The sequence below is a fragment of the Oryctolagus cuniculus genome, chromosome 2 (assembly GCF_964237555.1).
Source record: "Oryctolagus cuniculus chromosome 2, mOryCun1.1, whole genome shotgun sequence".
NCBI lineage: Eukaryota > Metazoa > Chordata > Mammalia > Lagomorpha > Leporidae > Oryctolagus > Oryctolagus cuniculus.
In genome coordinates this window covers 131,689,960-131,711,957 of record NC_091433.1, presented here as the reverse complement: position 1 = coordinate 131,711,957, position 21,998 = coordinate 131,689,960, and the positions used below count along the sequence as shown (strand labels likewise).

The following is a 21,998-nucleotide window of genomic DNA, read 5'->3' as shown; positions in this document are numbered from 1 at the left end:
CCCAGTGGGAGGGGAGGTGGGAGGGGTGGCCGCAGGGCAGGCTGGGCAGCTCACTCCAGCTTCAGCTGATTCTCTCCAGCACCTCAGCCACTCAGCTCCCGGGCGTCTCTGCACCATGGCCACGAAGGTAGACAGCAGGCCCGGAGGGCTCCCTGGCAGTGCCTGTGACCTGGGCACAGCCCGAGAGCATATACATGCTGTCACCCGAAACTATATCACCCACCCTCGAGTCAGTGAGTATCCCCCTCCCCCAACCTGGCTGAGGCCGTGGGCAGCTGCTGAATCCCAGGCCCAGCCTCTGGTCTCCAAAAGGAGGAGGGCATGCGGCCAGGGGAGATATAAGGCTCTCAGTTGGGGGGGTGGGAAGGATGTAGCCTGGAAGAGAGGCCACTTCTGCAGGTTGGGGAAGGGAGGTCCCCAGAGACGGCTGGGGAGAACCTGTTATCACCCTTATCCTGAGAGCGCTCCCAGCTGCCCCTGAGAGAGGGAGGCCATGTGCACCTGTGAGGGTGTGTGTGTTGTGTGAGCAAGGCACACTGAGCATGAGCGACTGTGTGGGATGTGGACTTGGGGTGGCATGGGCGGCAGTGCGAGGCAGGAGGGCGTTCTCAGCAGGAGGAAGTAGGTGCTGGTGTCACATCAGCAGCCTGGCGGCGGGTGTCTGTGTGCATGGCAGGTGCTCCTGCCTTCACCTGGGGTGAGGAAATGTGTCACTGTGTGTGCATGCTTACTCGGGGCACCAGTACGTGTGTGTGTGTGTGCACATGTGTGTGTGTGCATGTGTGCAGTGGGCCTGAAGAGAAGGGCTGAGTTGTTGGGGAAGGTACCTTTGTTAAGTTTCAGAGGGAAACAGCCCTGTGTGCGGCCCCTGTGGCTGTCCTGCAGGAGTGCAACACACACAGGTGTCTGGGGCAGAGAGCCTGGCAAGGTCCCGGGCACTGAAGGGAATCCCCCAATCTCCTTGTCCAAGGTCATTCTCCCCAGCCTGGTGACTGTGGAGCCCAGCCCACTGGAGTAAACCAGCCTGGCCGGCCTGGGCTGAGCAGAGCCAGAGGCTGCTAGCAGGGCATGTGAGGTGGGTGGGAGCAGACCTGACTCGGTGGCCCCTCCTCCATCCCTCTGTAGCTGACCAATTCCAGAGGGGGCAGTGGGAGCTCAGGGCCAGCACAGAAGTAGCCGGCTGGCGGGGTGGGGTGGTGCCTGTGCGGGTACCTCCTGAGGCCTGAGCAGGTGCAGAGGGTAGAGTACATTCCAATGAAGGAGAAAGGGGGCAGCAGGGAACTCAAGGAGGCCCTATGGGCCTTGTCTCTCAGAGATGGGGGAGGATGGGAGGCTCAGACTCTCCCTAGACCAACACTGGGGTCATCATGGCCCAGGACTTTGCAGTGAGCATGCCCCCTTGGGTTTTGTGCTCAGACTGGGATGTCTGCCCCTTGCCCAGTCTGGTACGATGACTGCCCCACCCCTTCCCCCTACCCCCATCTCCTGGACACAGAACTTAAGGGGAGCTAAGTGGGGGGTGGGGCCTGGACTGACTTGCTCCACTGTCCTCCAGGAATGTGCCCTCCCAGAGACCCTGCAGGTACAACCTCACCCCACCACTTCCTCCTCCAGCAGGCCTGCCCAGGCTTGGAGCAGTGTCCGGCCAGTTCCTTCCCAGATGGCCCTTATTTACTGTCAACACCCTTGCTGGAGCCCAGGAGTGAGCGGGGGGCCATGGGTGCCATGCAAGCCCATCATGATGCTGGTTCCTGTGGCCCCAACCATGCAAACCCAACAGCTGACCACAGCCAGAGGGGCTTTGCTCCTCCTGTGGACGTATCCAGAGGCTGGCCCCTGGACACAGCCTCCATACCTCCCAGCTGGGGGCCTGGGCTCCAGGAAGGATTGCCTTGTCCCTCTCTGCCTCCCTGACCCCTGCATACCCGGGCCTCTATCCTGGGACTCTAAGCACTGCCAGAGCCTGGTGGAGAGCTGGGGGGGGGGGGGAGAAAGCACCCTGAGAAGCTTCCCCCTTCTCCCTCCACACCACTGAGGCATTAAGGGGATTGCAGCACAGAGGCAGAATCAGCCCAAAAGGGGGCAGGGGAAATCAAGGTGGGGTGAACCCTGGCCATGCCCATCCTGGGGGAGGAGGGTCCTCTTCACCTCCCATGAAGCTGGGGTTTTTCCCCAAGGGCATTGGTTCCTGGCTGGGGAGCTGGTGATGGGAAGCCTTGGGACTATGGCAGCAGAAGAGGCTGGGCTGGGCTGGGGGGGCCAGCAGGAGCAGGGGTTAGGAAGGACAAGCTGGCCACTCAGTTGGAAGGATGGAGCCAGGTCAGATCACCCAGGGGCTTGAGTGCCAAGCCACGGACTTGGCCACCTGCCCCCAATCAGTTTCCTGAAAGAGGAGAGAGGCCCACTGAGAGTCCCAACCAACCAATTCTAAGAACTCCAGCCCCTGCCCTCCCTCCCCTAATCCCTCCAGCGGGATCAGGGAGGAGGTGCGGGACCTGCTGCCCCGGGCTTGCCCCAACCCTGGCCTCACGCATGGGCGCCTGTCTCAGCCCTCTCCCAGGACGCTGCAGGTGTGGCTGGGCCGGCGCTAATTAGTGGGCCTCCCGGGAGCCCCGCTGGGCCTTTGACAGGGCAGGCAGTGGGGAGGTGGGGGTGGGGAAGCCGCCACCAGCCTGCAGTCCAAAGTGCAACCCAAAGTGTCAGCTAGGACAATGGAGAGGGGGTGGGCAGAGCAGCTGGAGGGAGTGTGTGAGTCCCGGCAGGCCACTGACACAGTGCCCCTCGGGTCCTCTGATCCAGCCCTCTGCCTGCAGCACCGGGCCCCCTCCTCCAGGGTCAAGGGGTGCACCCCCCGGGGCTAGCCAGTGGCCGGAGTCCCTGACGTGCCACAGTTCCCGCCCTGAATTGGGAAATCAGCCAACTTTCTGGGCCTCAGTTTGCCTCTCTGTGCAATAGACACAGGCAGGGCAGGCTAGGCTTCCAGACAAGGACACCTGCCTGGTTCTGCCACTACTTTGGCTGCGGCCGAACCATGCAGCTTCTGAGAAAACATCAGGTCCAGTGTGACAGGGGAGGCACTCCTCATCGGAGGGGGGAGACCCTGTGCCTCAAGGGTGTCCGCCTGCTGTGGGGCTTCAGCAGGGGGGGACAGGTGGGCTGCAGGAGTCAGCGGAGGGCAAGGCCTTGAAGGGGGCAAGCAGTCCTGAACTGAACCGACGCAGTCAGCTAAGTGCATGAGCCGCATGGAAGGGGCCAGGATGTGGGAAAGCCCCCTGGAGCTGGGCACTGGCTGCTGGGTGCCTGGGAGGTGATACAGAGGAGGCTGATGCATTACAACAGGAGACTGACAGCCCTGGGCTGGTCACCTGTGGCCTTGGCTGGGGGGCAGCACCCAGCTCCCTTGGCTGCCCCCAGAGTGGGCCAGAGAAGCTGGCCATGCAGGCGCCTGGGGCAGCAAACACATTGCAGTGGTCCCTGGTCTCCTCCAGGGCAGCCCCTTCTTGTCCCAGGGGGTAATGTGCCTGGCCCCCAGGCCCCCAGTCCTCCACCCCCAGCTAGAAGTGCAGGCTGTCAGGAAGAGGCTGGGAAGGTGGGTGGGTGCCAGCAGTGACCCAAGGGAGGAAGTGCAAAGGTGTCCCCAGTCTGTGCAGCTGGACCTGACCCCCGAGGGCTCTGGCCTCTTCCCCTTCCACACACCCAGCTCCCTACTTCGCCCCCCCCCCCCCATCTCTTCAGTGCCCTACCGGGCTCAGCCTTTCTGGCCGCTCTGGGACTTTCTCTGGGGGCAGCAAGCTGCCGGCTCTCCCCAGGGCTTTCACAAAGGAGGACCTCTGCCATCCTCCTGCACCTTCCCCAGCCGGTGCCACCCCTCAGCTCCCTCTGCTCTGCTCTGCTGGTACCACATGGACCGGTAACCCAGAGAATGTCACCAAAACACCGTGTGGGCGGGAAGGGACTCGCATGGCATTTGGTGACTTGTTCTTGGCGGGGAGGGTGACACCCCAGCCTCAGTCCCCACCTTCCTCATTGTGTGTGTGTGTGGGGGGGGGGGTGTCTGGATGCCTACTGTCCCTTGAGCCAGGGGCATCTCATCTCTTCCCATCCTTTGCCCCAGGCTGGGCAACAGCCCAGCTTAGGCTTGTGAGCCGGGAGGCGGCGGAGGGACACATATCGGTTCTGATGTGGAGACACAGGAAGGAGCAGAGGGGGCCAGTTAGTGGCTCCCACGGTCCCTCCAGCAAATCTTCACTGAGCATCTCCCTTCTACCCATCAGGGAGGGGCAGCGGCGAACAGGGCCATCGACTCCCTGCGGGCTGAGCCAGGGCTGAGCTCTCAGCTCTGTTCTCCGACAGCACCAAGCAAGCCCCTTCTCATCTGGGCTGCCCACCTCTAGCCCACGTGCCTGGAGAGTTCCACTTGACACTAGGGGATCAAAGCCAGAATGGAAGGGGCTGAGGAGAGGGAGGAAGTGGGGCAGGGAGCAGGAGCCAGAGGGCTGGGGCAGAAGGAGACCCCAACACTGGCTGCAGGGAAGAGCTGGCCCTTGGCCCCAGGGGGTCATCTTTAGGGTCTTGGGTCAGGGCTGGGACAGGCCTAAGACTGAAGGGAGGACGCCTTCTCTGTGGGAATGGGGAGGAAGGAGAGGCGGCATCCAGGGCCAGAGGCTCTGCGGGTAGCTGGAAGTCCCGCTCTGCGGCTCTGGCCGAAGCCCAACTAGGGCTTCCCTTTTCTCCCTTGCCTCCAGTTTCCAAACGGTCCTCACCAAGATCTGTGCAGGAACCGCCCTGCTCAAAGCAGAAATCAGGATGTGACAGCGCACGCACAGACTGCGACGGGAGGGGCAGGGGCTTTGGTCTCCCTCTGGTGTGCGTGGCTCAGGGCCAGGCTCACCCAGAAGTAGCCCCAGCCACAGACACACTATGGGGCCCTGGCCAGGCTTTTCACCCAATTGCACCCAGTTCTCCTCACTGGGAGGGTTTGGATCGCTGGCCCCGCTGAGGTCCCCCAGCCTGCGAGTGACCCAGCAACCTCACTGCACGGAGGGCGTCCTGCTTTGCCAAGTTCCTACATCTCAATTGTGTCTTGAGGGCCACACAAGTGCACTGGGGAAGGGCGCTGGGATTGCAGGGGCCCCCGAGCAGAACCCCAGCAAGGTTTCCTGGCTGCCCGATGGCCGCACCGCGCCCATCAGAGTCAGAGCCCGGCCAGGGGATTAGAAGGTGTTTGCTGATTTCCCAGTCAACCCTGCCCTGAGCTCCTTTTCTGTTATCCAGGCACTGTGTCTCCAGATACCCCACTTCTTCTGCCTTCCTCTCCTGTCCCCACCGTGCACCCCGGGAGCCAGGAGCCTCCCTGGCGGGGCTCCCCAGGGTCTTGTGATGAGAGCAGAGGCCCTGTTCCGTTTTTCTGCAACCCTCCTACACACACACACACACACACACACACTCAATCAGTACGGGGTGAGCGGAGGGAAGTGTGGCCCCGGGGAGGGGCCGCAGCTGGGGATCAGAAGCCTTTGGAAAATGTTTGGAGTTGGGGGTGGAGGCCAAGGGGGAAGCAGCCCCGGGGATGAGAAAGACCCCCGCAGGGCCGGGAAGGACTGCGGAGGCCTCTGCCCTCCCCCAGCCTCCTGCAGGTGTCCAAGGCAGCGGGGGCCCCGCGGGCAGGGGCATGACCCTTACAGCAATGGTGGCTGGCCCTGTCACAGCTAATGACCCTGATGGCCCAGACTGGGGAGGAGGGGTGGCTGCAGAGAGGGAGGGAAAGCAGAGGATGCCTCTGTGTGTGTGTTTCGGGGGTGTCTGGGTGTCAGATCCTCACCCACCCCCTGCCCCTCCCCCAGCCTACAGGACGGTGTGCAGCGTCAATGGGCCCCTGGTGGTGCTGGACCAGGTCAAGGTAAGACTGCTGCCTCTTCCTGCTCCAAGGCTAATCCCAGCCCCCTCCCCCTCCAAGGATTTCCTCTAAATTGCCCTTCCCCTAATTGGGGGTGGGCTGTGCCGTTCTGACCCCTAGCCCCCCACTCCCACCTTCTCCCTGAGCTGTTTCCTAGCCACTCAAGGATCCCCCTTCCTGCTTTCTCATGGGGGCCCTAAAGACAACAGCGAGACCCCTCTCTGGGCCTTGGGCTTGCACCACTAAGCAGCTGGCAGATCCACATCGGGCCCCAGTGCGACCCCGTTTCCCCACCTGCAACCCTCACGGGGTCTTCTTTTAAAGCGGAAGTGTGGGAGGCAGCTGGTGCGTCCCAGCCGAGGTTTCTTGGGAGGTGATGGTCTGCAGAGCTGTGGGGTGTCAGGAGCGGGGGCGGGGGTGCGTATGTGTGGGCAGGGGAGGAGCAGGGCAGATGCTGATGCGTTTCAGTCTGGGGCTGGGATTGCTGAGTCAGAAAGAGTCCTGGGACGGTCACTCCTCAGTCCTCCCCTCACCAAGCGCTTCCAGCCCCCAGCGGCCTCTCCACCTGCCCTGAACCTCATTCTGCTGGTGCCAGCTCTCTGCCACACTGTCAATGACCATGGCCTGTGGGCCCCCAGCCTGGGACCCTCCCTCCGCTCTCTACCCTGCTGCTGTTCCGACCCCCACTGCTCCATCCCCTGCTTCTAATTCCCTTAGAGCTGCCCACAGCCTCCCTCTGATTCAGCCCCAAGGCTGAGAGCTCACCAGGCTGCCTCGCCCTCTCCTGCCTCTTGGCAGCAGCTCCTGGGCCCCCTGGGGGGTTTGCGCTGGCTTAGTTCATCCTTAGCTCTGGGAGCTCAGCGCAGCCCTTTCATAGCGCACCCAGGCTATAGCAGGTGCTCAATACGGATTTGTCTGAAGGAAGGCTGAGTCAATGAGTGGGCTGAATGTGATTGCGTGGTGGGATCAGGACCCCAAGCTGGGCTCTGGGAGGCCCCTGGCTAGACTCAGCCCAGGTTCTGGTCTTCCCCAGTGTAGGGATGCAACCAGGAGGTGGAAACAGGAGTGAGCAGACAAGCAGGAGTTATCACATTACTGGACGTCAGTGCAGGGAACCCTTTGAGGGAGACTTGCCCCGCGCAGGCTGCAGTCGCCTAATTATAGGATGAGGGGCGGGGCCTGGGGCGGGGCCCGATTGGAGATTCAAAGGAGGCAGGTTTGGGGTGGGCTGCAGGGCCCGCAGGTGGTATCACGGTGCCTGGTACACGACTGGAGCATGGTGGGCAGTGAGTGTGCAGGGCAGCTGAGGGGGTTTGGGTGGCGCCCGAGACTCAGGTGTGGGCAGTCCTCTGCCCCTCACTGCTCCCCAGCTCCCTGCCCACCTGCATCAAATGAATGAAGGTCACCATGACTACATATGGACCTCTCCAAACCGAGCCAACCCCTACTGTGCACCGCAGGACTGTCGCCAGGCCAGTGGCGACCTCGTCCTGTAAGGCTGTCCCAGCCAGGGAGGTCCAAGCTGGCCGAGTGTGCACGACGTGGTATTCCCGCAGTGATGATGCAGCACACGGAACCCGTGTCCGTGGTTAAGAATGCAAGACTGAATGGTACAGAATTCAGCCGCACTCGTGGTTAGAAAACGAATCCCAAGTTCACCGGACCCAGCTGCCTGACACCTTCACGTGGCTCAGTACTTGGGTGATTGGGGAGTCTGATGACTTGGGCCTCTTGAGCTCCATCCCACTGTGGGGTGGGGCTTGTGAGCACAGATTCTGCACCCCAGTCTCAGAGTGTCAGATCCTGTCCTTTGTGTTTCTAAGGAGTTCCCAGGTAGTGTAGACACTGTTGAGACAGGATTGACAGGGAGCTGGGACACAGCTCAGAGATGGTCTGATGCCCCCCCCCCCACACACACAGAAGTTTGAAAACCATCTCTGTAGGACTGCAAATCCCAGTTTCCTCATCTACTAAATGATATAGGGTTGTGAGCATCAAACCACGTAACAGCCAGCACTAACTCTGCTTGGAATGTAGCCATGCTAATAAGCCTGATCAAACACGTGTGCCATCACCGCCCCTCACCTCGCCCATCATCCTCCGCTGTACCTGTCGGCCTGTATAGGACCCAGTATGGTAAGGCTGGTCAGTACCTGCACACGTGTCTGTTCCCTCAACTGAAACACCTGGTGGACCAGGAATCGAGAACCAGGTCCAGCCCTACACTTCTAGGACTACTGGATGCATCTGAAACTCTGGCAGAGCAAGCTAACAGGGTGGTGGGGACACCCAGGGCACCTGGGCTCGCCGAGGGAGGGAAGGACTTGGTGCTGTAGTCTCATAAGTCCAGGAGAAGACAGCATCCCTTGAGCGCGCTCCCCCGCCACACACCCTCTTCCTCTTCCAGACTCTTCCGCAGCTCTGTCTCTACAGCGCCACCTCCTGCCCATACTGAGTCACTCAGGCAATTACTCTGCTTTCATCCTCAAAAAGAAAAACATTCTGTGAAGAATCTTGTGTGATCAGAGGTTCTTAGCCCAGGGAACAAGGCCCTTTAAATTGTACGCAAACAAGTGCCTGTGTATTTTTCTGGGGAGAGTTTCCACGACTCATCTGATTTTTCCAGAGTCTGTGACACAGATAAGGTTAAATCTCTGACCCGCAGAGCACAGAACTAACTCTCTGAGATCACAAATGCCTACACCTCCAGCCCTGATCTCCCCAAAGCACACGCATCCTCATGCGCCTTCACGCGCTCCCTCGAAAGCTCACACACTGGCCCATACCCACTCTCAACCCCCCACGCAAACACTGCAAGCAATAGGAGGACTTACTGGAGCAGCGGTCTGTGTTTCTAACAAGTGCGCAGGTGGTGCCGACGCGGCTGGTCTGGGGACCTCTGCTCAGGAGGAGCTTCCAACTCCCATCTCCCCTGATCCGCGGCGGCCCTCATTTGAGACTAGCATAAGCACTTGCCTTACCCATTAGTCTGATCCCGAATGTCTATGGCTGCACCTGAAGACAATTGCCAAAGAGCAATTCTCACGCCGCCTTGGGCGTGGTCAGCTGAGAGGCCGTGGAGGTGAGCACTTGTCTAGGATTTCCCAGGTCCTCCCTCGGGCCTGCCCCCCCCCCCACGCTTGTTGGGAACGCAGCTGAATCTCTGGGGGGTGGGGCTGCATGGAATCATCCCCACTCCCAGCAATCCTCTTAGTAGCCAACAGCGAGGCTGAAGGAGCCGGTTTGCTCAGTGTGTGGCTGTAGGCAGCAGGGGAGCAGGGCGCCTTGGAGCGTGAGCTCCCTCACTGTTGCACCCTGGAACCCTCCTGTTTTTTCTTGGGCCAAGCTTCTGATTTATTTGGGGTCCACTTTGGCTAGTAATTCTCCCGCTAACTCTAGCAGAAAGGTGACAAACGATGAGAACGCGCATGGAGACGCGGACCACAGGGAGTGGAGAAGGCGCCAGGGCTCACGGAACTCAGGTCCCAGGCACTCGGGATCCTTGCTCGCGGGCGCCCTCTCGTGGTCTAGAGCCTGGGTCGGCTGGGCATTAGCAGCACCTGCGACCTCGGAGCTTTCCTCTTGGGGCCCCCTCCGGTTGGGGGCCCCCACTCCGCAAAGCCTGGGGGAGCATTAGGATCCGCTTTCTGACGTCCTCTTCACAGGACAGGGAGGGGCCCAAAACCAGAGCTTCCTTCAGTGACTGCCAGAGCTACAACCCGTGGCGCCTCCAACGCAACCCAAGCAGGGGTGCCCTGAGGGACTGGTCCCTCTCCTGGCCACAGTGTTTAGGGAATCCAGCCATCCGCCCTCCCTGAAGGGCACTCGTCTGTGGCCTGCAGAGGGTATACAGATAGTAACGAAGGCCAGCTGCCCTGGAGCCTGTGCCCGAGTTTTATTCCATTTTAATTACACAGCAATATACACACAGCTTATAGTGAAGCGAAGACAAGACCCAGAGTGGCCCGGCTGCCCCTGCCTGCTTCTCTCCCAGCAGCCCGAGATAAGGAGGCCCTGTTCCCACACAGGCGGACACACGCTCAGAGCCCGGCAGGGGTGCTGGCCTTTAGTATCAAGGATGCCCTGGGCGGCCGCAAAGCCACAGGGCACTCACGACTCCCGGCAGCCTGCAGCCTGCGTGGACTGTGACTCATTCAGCAGCCCCACCCTTGCCAGTGGCCATGCCTGTCACACACCGTGCAGGTAGATCCGTCCCTCTTATACGGACAGAACGCCGGAAGTGGGGTTGCTGGTTCTGAGAATTTTTGTTGATAAGTGGATATTGTCAGCTTGGGGAACAGCGATAATTCCTCCTCCCACCCACCACGTACACAAGCGTTGGGAGCCACTGCCCGGCACCCTTGGCCGCCCTGCCTTTCCTGTGATGTTGCTTACCCAGCAGATAAAGGCTGGTGCTGTGCGGCTGTTACCGCAGCCCCCTGGGGACGAGGGAAGCCAGTGTCTAGCTCTGTGTCAGCTGAACTCGTCCTCCACTTGCGGCTGTGCAACCTCTCGCGGGCAAGCTCTTGGTTTACCTGTTACTTGCTGTCTTCTTTTTTTGGTGTCTCTGCCACACATACATTTCAAATGTTTACATAATCAAATATCCCTATATTTTGTGCTGAATGTCTTACACTGCTTTAAGGGCATTTCTCAACAGACTTATGCCTAACTGAGCTATTGAGGAAGAGAGCTCATCCAGTATTTAAAAAAAAAAAAAAAAGTCTTGGCTTTCTGTTTAAATTTGCACAGGCCTGGAATGTGTTTTTTTGGCTTATAATATGTGAGTGCCTTCTCACTAGATACCCAGTCATGTCAGTGGCATTTGTTCAACCATCCTTTTCCTGCCGTGAACTGGTATGCCACATTTGTTTCATAATAATCCTATCAAATCTGGGATCTGTTTCTGGATTCTCTAGTCTGTCCCACAGACCCATGTGTCTGCCATATGGCTGTATAACACGTTTCTCATGTACGTGGACAAACTCCCTGCTATTTTGAATTATACTGAAAAACGATGGCAAATTCTCTAATGTTGACTGCAGTAGCCTTGCACTTGTGTAATGAATCCCACTTGGTCACACTGGTTCATCCACGTAACACACTGCTTGACCAGACTAATAGTTTATCTAGAATTTCTGTGTCTATATTAATGAGAGAAGTTGGTGTGAATTCTTTCCAGTACTGTGTCCACTGGAATGGGTGCCTGCAAAGCTTTCCACCTGACAGTTTGTTTCCTCATAACGTTTATTCTTCAAGTTTTCTGTTCCTATTATTTTGGATACTTTCTCCAGTGCAGTGCTAAATCGAATACGAGCAGGTGTTGTTTTGCTCCCAATTTTAAAGGGAGTACTTTATGCATCATATTATCGAAGATACTATTTTCTGTAGGTTTTTTTTAAGAATACTCTTTTTAGGGTTAAGAAATTTCCCTTGTATTCCCTGTTTTCAAAGAACAGTTTTATTTTTTGCTTTTAATCACGTGTAATTGAGAAAAAAATTTCCCCCAACTTTTTGAGATGATCATAGTTTGCTTTCTTTTTCAACCCATTAAAAGGGTGAATTACATTAGAATTTCTAATTTTAGATTAACCTCACATTCCTGGGATAATCCCAACTTGGTCATCTTTATTCTCCACTTGTGTGCATGCATATTTTTGTTTTTTCTGGTCTTTATTTTTCCAGTTTGTGACTTGGTCTGTTTTGCACACTGCTGGATCTGTTTTGCTACTATTTTGCTTAGGATTTTTGCATCCATATTCAGGAGTGAGATCACCTACAATTTTCCCATAATTATTTTCTTTTCGTATCAAGGTTATACTTTCCTCATAAGTTAAATACAGAATCTTTTTTTTTTTCCAGGCTTTTGAAAAGTTTAAGTAAGTTTCAAAATATTTCTTCCTTGATTTGTTAGAATTTACTGCTAGAACTAGTGGGAACCGGTGTTTTCTTCATGAGAAGCCTGTAAACTATTTGTTCAGTATCTTAAAGACTATAGGATTATACTGGCTTCCTACTTCATTTTTAGTTAGTTTTGGTTTAAATTATATTTTTTAGGACTTCACTCATTTCATTTCAGTTGTCAAATATGTTGCATTAAGTTGTTCACAATTCCTTTTATCTTCAGCATGTCTATTTGTGACTTTTTTATTCTAACATTTATTTATGCCTTTTCTTTTTTCTTAATATTGCTTATTTATTTTATGAGGCTTTTTTTTTTTTTTTTTTTTTTTTGACAGGCAGAGTGGACAGTGAGAGAGAGAGACAGAGAGGAAGGTCTTCCTTTGCCGTTGGTTCACCCTCCAATGGCCGCCGCGGCCGGCGCGCTGCGGCCGGCGCACCGCGCTGATCCGATGGCAGGAGCCAGGAGCCAGGTGCTTTTCCTGGTCTCCCATGGGGTGCAGGGCCCAAGCACCTGGGCCATCCTCCACTGCACTCCCTGGCCACAGCAGAGAGCTGGCCTGGAAGAGGGGCAACCGGGACAGAATCCGGCGCCCCGACCGGGACTAGAACCCGGTATGCCGGCGCCGCTAGGCGGAGGATTAGCCTAGTGAGCCGCGGCGCCGGCTTATGAGGCTTTTCAAAGAACCAATATATCTTTGTTGATCTTCTTAATATGGATTTATTTTCTGCTGTAACAATGTCTTCTCTCATTTCTTCCACTTCTTTGAGGCTTTAATGTTATTTTTTTCTGACTTCTCAGTTTGCATGCTTTTAAGCTTCTTCAACATTTTCAAAGTTTTAACTGCATCACATGTATGTTAAAATATAATTACTGCGTGATTTCTCATGCTGATCATAAGTTCTATGCACAGAATGCTTTTATTTCCCAATGTGTGCAGTTTTCTTAAATACTTTTTGTTAATGATTTAGCTCAGAGTGGAATAGCCAGGACTTGGACTGGCGCTCGAATATGGGATGCTGGCCTGGTAAGCGGTGGCTTTACCCGCTGTGCCGCAACGCTGGCCCCTTTCTGGTTATGGCCATCCTAGTAGGCGTGAAGTGGTATTGCCTTGTGGTTTGTTTTGTTTTGTTTATTTGCTTGTTTTTAAGATTTATTTATTTACTTGAGAGGCAGAGTTACAGAGAGAGAGAGAGAGAGAGGGAGGGAGGAAGAGAGGGAGAGGGAGTTCTTCCATCCATTAGTTCACTACCCAAATGGCTGCAACAGCTGGAGCTGGGCAGATCTGGAGCCAGGAGCCAGGAGCTTCTTCCGGGTCTCGCACACAGGTGCAGGGGCCAAGGACTTGGGACATCTTCTACTGCTTTCCCAGGCCACAGCAGAGAGCAGGATTGGAAGTGGAGCATCTGAGACTTGAATCAGTGCCCACATGGGATGTTGGCGCCCCAGGCAGAAGCTTAGCCCACTATGCCACAGCACAGGCCCTGCCTTGTGGTTTCGATTTGCATTTCCCTGATGACTGATGATACTGGGTGCTTATTGGCCATTTGTGAGTCTTCTTTAGAGAATGTCTGTTCAGATCCTTTGGAGTTCTTTATGCATTCTGGATGTTAGCCTGACTTTCTTGTTCCTCAAGTGCTGCACGTGACTGAATCCCTGCGTCACGATTAGGAAGACTGCCGCGGGTACACGTGGGCGCCTCCTGGGGCCTGAGTAGAGGAAAGCACTTAGCCGGGGTTTACCAGTAGTCCACAGGGCAGGCGCTGCGGCGCCTTCCAGGGGACCAGGACAGCGATGGTGAAAGCTCATTCCCTTGCGCTTTCACAGGGTGCTGTGCACCGTGCTGGTGGATTTATAGATATTATCTCATATCCTGCCCATGGCAGCCCTGTGAATTAGGTATTAATCATTATTATCCCATTTTAAAGATTAACAGACAAGGGCTGGCACTGTGGCTTAATGGGTTAAGTCACCTACAGGGCTAGTATCCTACATGGGCTCCAGTTCAAGTCCCTACTGCTCCATTTCCGATCCAACTCTCTGCTAATGCACCTTGGAAAGCAGTGGAGGATGGCCCCTGCACCCACGTGGGAGACCCAAAAGAAGCTCCTGGCTCCTGGCTTCAACCTGTCCTAACCCCTGCCATTGCAGCCATTAGGAGAGTGAATCTCTGTCTCTCTGTAACTCTGCCTTTCAAATAAAATAAATCTTAAAAAAAAAAAAAGGATGAAAAAAACAGGCTCAGTTAATGCATTCAGTCGTGGAGCTGCTTACGTCACTACGTGGTGCCCACAAGGCCACACAGCTGTTAGGACTCAGGGCTTCCATTCTCTCCTGGTCTTCCACTCTAGTGTCAGTGCTCCTAACCACCCACAGACTGCCTCCCAAACAGAAGTCCCCATCCCAGCCCCTTGGGCTCATCTCCAGGACGTCCCTGGGCACAGAGCAGCTTGCAGCAGATCCAGGAGGGAGGGGGACACGGCCTCACTGTCGCTCTGGGCCGCTCTCCCTGCCTGCCAGTTTGCCCAGTATGCTGAGATCGTCAACTTCACCCTCCCCGATGGGACTCGAAGGAGTGGGCAAGTGCTCGAAGTGGCTGGGACCAAGGCCATCGTGCAGGTAAGTGGGGGCAGTGATGTGTTGGCTGGGAGAGGGCATGGAGGCAGCCACCAAGTCCTACCTCCAAGCTCTGAGGACAGGAAGCGTGCTATTCCCTCCCCTAGGAGCACCTCACCCTAGGAGCGGGGCACACAGGAGCGCCTGAACAAGAGAGCCGCTCCTGAGTGTGACCGCCTCTTGTCCCCACAGGTGTTTGAAGGCACCTCTGGCATCGATGCCCAGAAGACCTCGTGCGAGTTCACGGGGGACATCCTGCGCATGCCAGTGTCGGAGGACATGCTGGGTGAGGCCGGGCGAGGCCCAGGCAGGGGCGCCCCAGCCGGTGTGTCCGGCCACTGTGTGGGCCTTGCCTGGCTCCCTGCTCCTTTGTCTCCCCTGTGAGCCCTGAGGTCAGGAGACTGCCTTCTCTCAGGGATCCTGGACCCCTGCTCTGTCCCTAACTTAGAGCCAGGGCTCCGTGACTGAGAGAGGCAGCCTCAGTGAACTAGAGCCCCAGTAGGAAGCCACCAATTTGGGGTCAGGTGAAGAACACTGCTCAGCCCTGCACACCCCTCATCTCTGCCATGGCCCAGCCCCGCCCTCCCCCTTTCCCGCCCCAGGATCCCCACGTTACAGTCAGTGCCCTGGGCCAAGGCCGGGCCTGTAAGGTCTTCTGGGGAGGCAGGATGACTCCCAGGGGGCTGGCCATGGCAGCCATGGTATAGGGTACCCTAGGGTACCCAGCAGGTGAGCAGAGGCAAGGGCCACAGGGCTGGCCTGCAGCATCCCCTGATAGTTCTCATCCCCCCTCCAGGTCGGATTTTCAATGGCTCCGGCAAGCCCATTGACAGGGGGCCAGTGGTCATGGCCGAGGACTTTCTGGATATCAATGGTGAGTGACCAGAGGCTGTGGACGACTCCCAGGACCCAGCCCCCTACCTCCTTCCCCACCCACACTGTGCTGCCCTTGGGAGCCCTGTCCAGGAACAGGCTAGAGTGACTGCCCAGGGGTCCTCCAGTGGCCACATAGCCTCTCGGGCCTCTCTGTCTGCAAAGCTGCCACCAAATTTGAATACCGCCATTGGCACTGGTCGTGCCACCCTTGTAAATGCCCCCTGCCTTGCACGGCGTCCGTGCGCGGCCCAAGGCCACCCCTCTCCTGCCTTTGAGTGTTCCCTGCCCTGGCGCCACAAGCTGGACTGGGGTTGCATGCCGCAGATATGCCCCCCGCCCCGCTCCCGCCCACATTCTCCCACCCAGGCCAGTCTTCCTGAGGACAGAGAGGCGCAGCACATCCACCAGCTCAGGCAGCTCTTGAGCCCCACACGAACACCAGTGGGAGGGCTCTGCCCTGGTCACAGCGGGCCTTAGCCTGACTGCCCACCTTCCTGCCCCTTCCACTAGGGCAGCACTGTCCAACGTAGCACAGGCCTGTGGCTGTTTAAACGTAGTCAAATTCCAGCGAAAGGAAAATTGCACTTCAAAACCACATCTCCCGTGCTCAGTAGCCAGAACACATTTGCATCATCGCAGAAAGTCATGCTAACCCGAGCTGCTCTGGAGTCTGGGCCAGAGGTGGGGAGGGCAGGGATGGGCTTGAACCCACCCCCTCTGCCCCCAGGCCAGCCCATCAACCCCCATGACCGCATCTACCCCGAGGAGATGATCCAGACCGGCATCTCTCCCATCGATGTCATGAACAGCATTGCCCGGGGCCAGAAGATCCCCATCTTCTCAGCAGCTGGGCTCCCCCACAATGAGGTGAGTGACAGGGGCGTGCGGAGGCCAGGCTGTGCTAGGCCAATGCGGAGGGCGCCTGTGCCAAGCAGGCCCAGCGGGGCTCACCGCCACGCAGACTGGCTGTGGTCCCAGGCCATATAAGGCCTCCTCCATGTCCAAGCACTGCACCTGAATAGCTTTTCAAGCTGCCAGGAGCCACTGGGGTGTTTATGGGCTCACAGGAGCCCCTGGGGCACCCCCAGCATTCCAAGTCCCATTCAGTAGCATCTAGGCCCTGGTCCCATGTTGGTCCTTGCTAACCACACCTGTCCATGCCCTGCCAAGAAGGAACGGTCTGGGTCCTCAGAGCAGCTGGTGTGACAAGGGTCCCAGGTGTTCTTCCCGACTACTCGTGGATGGCCTCAGCTCTCCCTCAAAATGGCCTGAGTGGTCGGAGGCCAGGAGGGTCCCCACTCTTCCCTGGCCCCGGCCACGCACCCACGTCCTGGTTTGGTGCCAGGTGGGAAACACTGTGCCCAAGTGACCCGCAGGTGACTGTGCAGAGGTGAGGAGGCTCTCTGAAGGCCCAGCTGCCCTGGACCACGCTCTGCCCTGAGCACGGACAGGAAACTGCACTCCCAGCGACAAAGGACTGGAGCAGTTGGGGCCTCACCTCTCTGTCTGGGCTCCTGGCAGGGACATGGGTGGCCATGGTTCCATCACGCCCTCAGTCAGTGCTGTCCACAGGCAGGCACTGTGCTCTGGTTCTGACCTCCCCTTCCTAACCCAGATTGCTGCCCAGATCTGCCGCCAGGCGGGGCTGGTGAAGAAGTCCAAGGCCGTGCTGGATTACCACGACGACAACTTCGCCATCGTCTTTGCAGCCATGGGGGTAAGGAGGGAAGGGCCAGTCAGCCAGTTCCGGGAGCTGTGAGCAGGCAGCCCTCCCTCCTCTGGCCGCTGACACAGTCTGATCCGATGGGAGAGGCACAAGCCTTCTCTTTTTTAAAATGTATTTATTTTATTTATTTGAACAAGCCTTTATTCTATTCTATTTTATTTATTTGAAAGACAGAGTTACAGAGATGAGGGAGGTGTACAGAGAGAGAGAGAGAGAGAGAGCGCGCTTCTATCTACTGGTTCACTTGTCAAATGGCCGCAATGGCTGGGGCTGGGCCAGGCTGAAGCCAGGAGCCAGGAGCTTCTTCCAGGTCTTCCATGTGGGTGCAGGGGCCCAAACACTTGGGCCATCTTCTGCTTTCCCAGGTGCATCAGCAGAGAGCTGGGGGAAGTAGAGCAGCTAGGAATTGAACCGGTGCCCACAGGATGCTGGCATTGCAGGCAGCAGCTTAACCTGTTAGACCACAGCACCAGCTCCCATAAGCCTTGTTAAGAAGCCATCAGAGTCTAGGCTTATCGGGTGGGAGAGGCGAGGGTGGGCCTGAGGGGGTGAGGTGTGCTCAGTGACCAGGACAGTGTGTCTCCTGATATTGATGTCCCTATTGAGGGTGTCCCGGAGGCAGGCCCAGGGTGGCCTGGAGGAAGGGCAGCCAGGGAGCTTGGGAAGGCAAAAAGACTTCGGGAAGGGGGTGCTGGAGGGCCCAAGTGGGGGAGGGGAGATGGGCAGTGCAGCAGCTGACCTGAGGAAGTCTGAACCTCTCTGGGGTCTGTTGAGGCCCTCTCATGCCTTAGGGTCACCCCAGGGACTACGGGGTGCCTGCTAACCAGGCAGGGCACAAGGCTTTCCTGAGAGTGGAGAGCGGCCAAGGCCGCCCTCGGGCCCCAGGACCCCACCCGCAGCCCTCCCTGCTGTGTGTGTCCAGGTGAACATGGAAACAGCTAGGTTCTTCAAGTCGGACTTCGAGCAGAACGGAACCATGGGGAATGTGTGCCTCTTCCTGAACTTGGCCAATGATCCCACGTGAGCCCTCCCCTGATGCCCACACTGCTCTCAGGCAGCAGGCCCCAGCTGCTACCATGACCCACAGTACCAGGGCCCCTGGGCATCCCAGAAGGACAGTCACAGGCCAGGGCTGGGGAACCCAGGGATGCGAAGGACCAGGCTAGCCCACGAAAGACCGTGGTCAGGACCATGACCCTGCGTGCCCCGGGCAGCCCCTCTACCATTCCCACAACCCGCCCTGGCCACCATCCCAATTCAGGGCTCCTCATTTCTGTCACTTCCGCAGAGCCCCACTGAAGACCCCAGTTATTTAGAGAAACTGCGTCTTCAAAGGTTTAGAAACTGGGACTTTCAAGCTGGGGGTCAGATATATGAAAAAAAAATTCTAATAAACTCTCCTGGGTATCCAGGATACTCCAAACACCAGCAGAACTCTAGAGGCCCTGATGACATCACCATGAGACAAATGCCCAGGTTCAGAGCCAGGCCCGGGGTACTGGGAGCCATGGGACAAGAATTTAAGGGGGCTGTCAGGTTGGCACTAAGCAGGCTCGGGGGCAGCGAGAGGGACAGGGAGTGCCAAGACAATCCTGAGGACACATGAGGGTCCCCCAGCTGGTCCGAGCCCTGGCCCTCTCCCACCCAGCCCCTTCCTAGCTCCGGCAGCAGGTGAAGGGTTATCTGGCTCTGCTGGAGAGTGCCTGCCCCAGGAACCCTGGCCCTGCCCTGGGGGCTTCAGGCTGGGACTCGCCTTAGTCCTTCCCCTGCCACTGTGCACAAGCAAGCGTCCCAGCTCACCTGACACTCAGTCTTGGGGCATGGGCTTGGGCCTCCGCACTCTCTGAACGCCAGCCGGCCGTGCCTACCTCCAGGATAGAGCGGATCATCACCCCGCGCCTGGCACTGACCACTGCAGAATTCCTGGCCTACCAGTGCGAGAAGCACGTGCTGGTCATCCTGACCGACATGAGTTCCTACGCGGAGGCCTTGCGAGAGGTGAGGTGCTGAGGTCAGCCCTGCTTCTCCAGGGACTCACCTGCAAATAGAGGGGAGCCCCCACCACCACAGGCCTGCATGGTTATCGGAGCCTATGCCTTCGGTCACTGCCCCTCCACTTCTCACCCTCCCTCTGTTCAGCCTCTGGCCCCCTTTCTCATAGCACCACTATTGCAGGTCTCAGCAGCCAGGGAGGAAGTGCCTGGGCGCCGAGGCTTCCCGGGATACATGTACACAGACCTGGCCACCATCTACGAGCGGGCAGGCCGCGTGGAGGGCCGGGGCGGGTCCATCACTCAGATCCCCATCCTCACCATGCCTAACGACGGTAGCCTCTCATCAGCTGTAACTCCTAGGGTGGGGGGAGCAGAGCCCAGGAGGGGCCTGGGTGGGTGGAGCCTGAGGCCAGCGGTTCACTTGTAGATATCACCCACCCCATCCCGGACCTGACCGGCTTCATCACAGAGGGACAGATCTATGTGGACAGACAGCTTCATAACCGACAGGTACGGCTCCCTCCCCAGCCACTTCCTGCTCCCAGCCCCCAGGGACGGTGAAGAACCGTGTCCCACCACACGAATTAGGAGGGAGTCCCCCAGGTAAACCCTAGGGCTCCTGTCATGCAGGGTGGCAATAATGATGCTGTGGCACAGGTGCATGCGGGAGCATTGAATTGGCCGGCAGATGGTAGACTAAATAAACACTGCTTCTTGGCCTTGGCGAGCAGAAAGCAGTGGGTAACTGATGCAAGCAGATTGCGAATAATGTGCCAAAAGGTTGGAAAATGGGCCAGCTCCGTCTGTAGTTAAAGGCTACCCCCCGAGGACTCTTCCCTGTTGGCTCAGAGGGTTCGTTCTTTGTGGCCATTAACTATTTATTAAGGTGCAACCTGATTTTTGTCCAAATACTCCCAAGTTGTGAAGCAGTGAGCCACTCAGTAATTAATGCTGTGGCCTCCATCGTCCTGGGTAGCCCGCCAAGGCTGCAGACGCCTGCACACCCGGGCGCCTGCAGGAGACCAAGACGTGCCGCACAGCCGCGGACCTCTTTGAGGGATGACGGAGGACAAGTCCCCCTGGGGAGGCACGAGAAGGGGATGCGGCAGGGTGGACGGGGAGGGTCAGCCTGCGCCCAGCCGTCAGCCCCTGCCTTGTGCTCCCCCAGATCTACCCCCCCATCAACGTGCTCCCTTCTCTGTCACGGCTGATGAAGTCTGCCATCGGCGAGGGCATGACGAGGAAGGACCATGGCGACGTCTCCAACCAGCTGGTAAGGAGGACACGGCCAGGGGAAACTGCCCGCCACTCAGGTTTCGGAAACTGAGGGAGTGAGCCCGGTCCGCCCCGAGGGCGGGCTCTTCTCCCGGCCGGCCGCGGTGACACGTCCGTCCCTGCCGCAGTACGCCTGCTACGCCATCGGCAAGGACGTGCAGGCCATGAAGGCCGTGGTGGGCGAGGAGGCGCTCACCTCGGAGGACCTGCTCTACCTGGAATTCCTGCACAAGTTCGAGAAGAACTTCATCAACCAGGGTGAGGCGGCGCTGGCAGGGGCGGGGCAGCGAGCACTTCCTCTCCGTCCACCCGCGAGGCTCAGTCGCCGCTCTGTCTCCAGGTGCCTACGAGAACCGCTCGGTGTTCGAGTCGCTGGACCTGGGCTGGAAGCTGCTGCGCATCTTCCCCAAGGAGATGCTGAAGCGCGTCCCGCAGGCCGTGATCGATGAGTTCTACGCCCGCGAGGGGGCGCCGCAGGACCTCGGGTCCGACACCGCGCTCTAGCCCCGCGCCCCGCGGCGGCCTTGGCCCGGAACCCCGAGGCTTCGCACCCATTCCTCTCCCTCGCTCCAGGCGTTCAGAAGGACCCGCCCCACGCCTGGCTCAGACAGAAGCGTCTGAGTTTTCACTTAAAGACCCCCAAATAAGACGTGACCGAGAGGAATTTATCTCAGGTGCAAATAAGATTGGCAAAAATTTGATCATTGTTACTACTGCAGGTGATGGTTACATGGAATTCATTAAACTAGTCTCTTAAAAAACAACTCTTTAGTGCCTTAATAGGTGACTATGGGATCTTTCTTGGGGTAGATATTTACCTTTGTTAAGAAATACCTTGATGAATTTCTTGGGTGGAGCTTGAGCTCAGGAGCCACGGAAGGGGCAACCAGAGCCCCTACGCCATGTGTTCAACTCAGAGCAGCTCTGCCTGCATGACCCTGGAGGATTTGCTGCAGACAGGAAGGGGGAGAATGGCAAGGGAGACAGTCTTAGGAACAGCGAGACCCAAGGGGGTGGGGTGCACAGGGCTGAGGAAGGACCACGGGTTAGGAAATGGGGGAGGAGCATCCTAAAACTGGGAGCTTCTTCTGGTCTCCCACGTGGTTGCAGGGACCCCAGCACTTGGGCCATCTTCCACTGCTTTTCCCAGGCCATAGCAGAGAGCCGGGTGGGAGGTGGAGCAGTTGGGACTCAAACCGGTGCCCTTATGGGATGCCGGTACTGCAGGTGGCAGCTTTACCTGTTATGCCACAGCTCTGGCCCCCTTTTGTTCTCAATCTGTTTGTATTGAATCTAAATGTCTCCTATAGACAGCATAAGGTTGGATATTGATTTTTATCCAGTGTACTGTTATGACTGATATGGTAGGATGTACATTTGCCATTTGGCTTTTTATTTGTGTGTGTATCATGTCTTTTTGGTCCCCTTATTCCTCCTTTAATGCTTCCTTTTGCATTCAATGAGTATTTTCTATTGTAACATTTAAATTCCCTTAATGATTTTTTCTCTCCATTTTTGAGTGTTTTTTTTTTTCTTATTGGCTTCTCTAGGGCTTATCATATTCATTTTAACACATTAGACTCTATTTCAGAGATCCTAGGAGCTCTAAGCTCTTATGGATTGACTAGGCATAATCCCTGTGTCTGTGCTGTGGAGCTAAGGGCGGAGACAGGGGCCCACTTTTTCTCAATGATGCAGAGCAGGAGTCGCTGA

General features: G+C 57.1%; 1 protein-coding gene across 1 annotated transcript; it reads left to right on the top strand.

Moving 5' to 3' along the window:
• Positions 1-49: 49 nt before the first annotated feature.
• ATP6V1B1 (ATPase H+ transporting V1 subunit B1) lies at positions 50-21,049 on the top strand. Its single transcript, XM_051837554.2, has 14 exons — positions 50-233; positions 5,844-5,899; positions 14,319-14,417; positions 14,607-14,700; positions 15,211-15,288; positions 16,018-16,157; positions 16,906-17,007; positions 17,939-18,036; positions 18,891-19,014; positions 19,192-19,342; positions 19,438-19,520; positions 20,179-20,283; positions 20,414-20,543; positions 20,626-21,049. Exons 1-14 carry the CDS (start codon positions 116-118, stop codon positions 20,787-20,789), a joined length of 1,542 nt encoding a protein of 513 aa, XP_051693514.1. The 5' UTR covers positions 50-115; the 3' UTR covers positions 20,790-21,049.
• Positions 21,050-21,998: the final 949 nt, after the last annotated feature.

Excerpts from the sequence above, each read along its gene's own strand:
- ATP6V1B1 (XM_051837554.2), top strand. The coding sequence starts at position 116 with ATGGCCACGAAGGTAGACAGCAGGCCCGGAGGGCTCCCTGGCAGTGCC. Across the intron at positions 18,037-18,890 it reads AACTTGGCCAATGATCCCAC|GATAGAGCGGATCATCACCC; the intron begins GTGAGCCCTCCC and ends GCCTACCTCCAG. Across the intron at positions 20,284-20,413 it reads GCGACGTCTCCAACCAGCTG|TACGCCTGCTACGCCATCGG; the intron begins GTAAGGAGGACA and ends TCCCTGCCGCAG.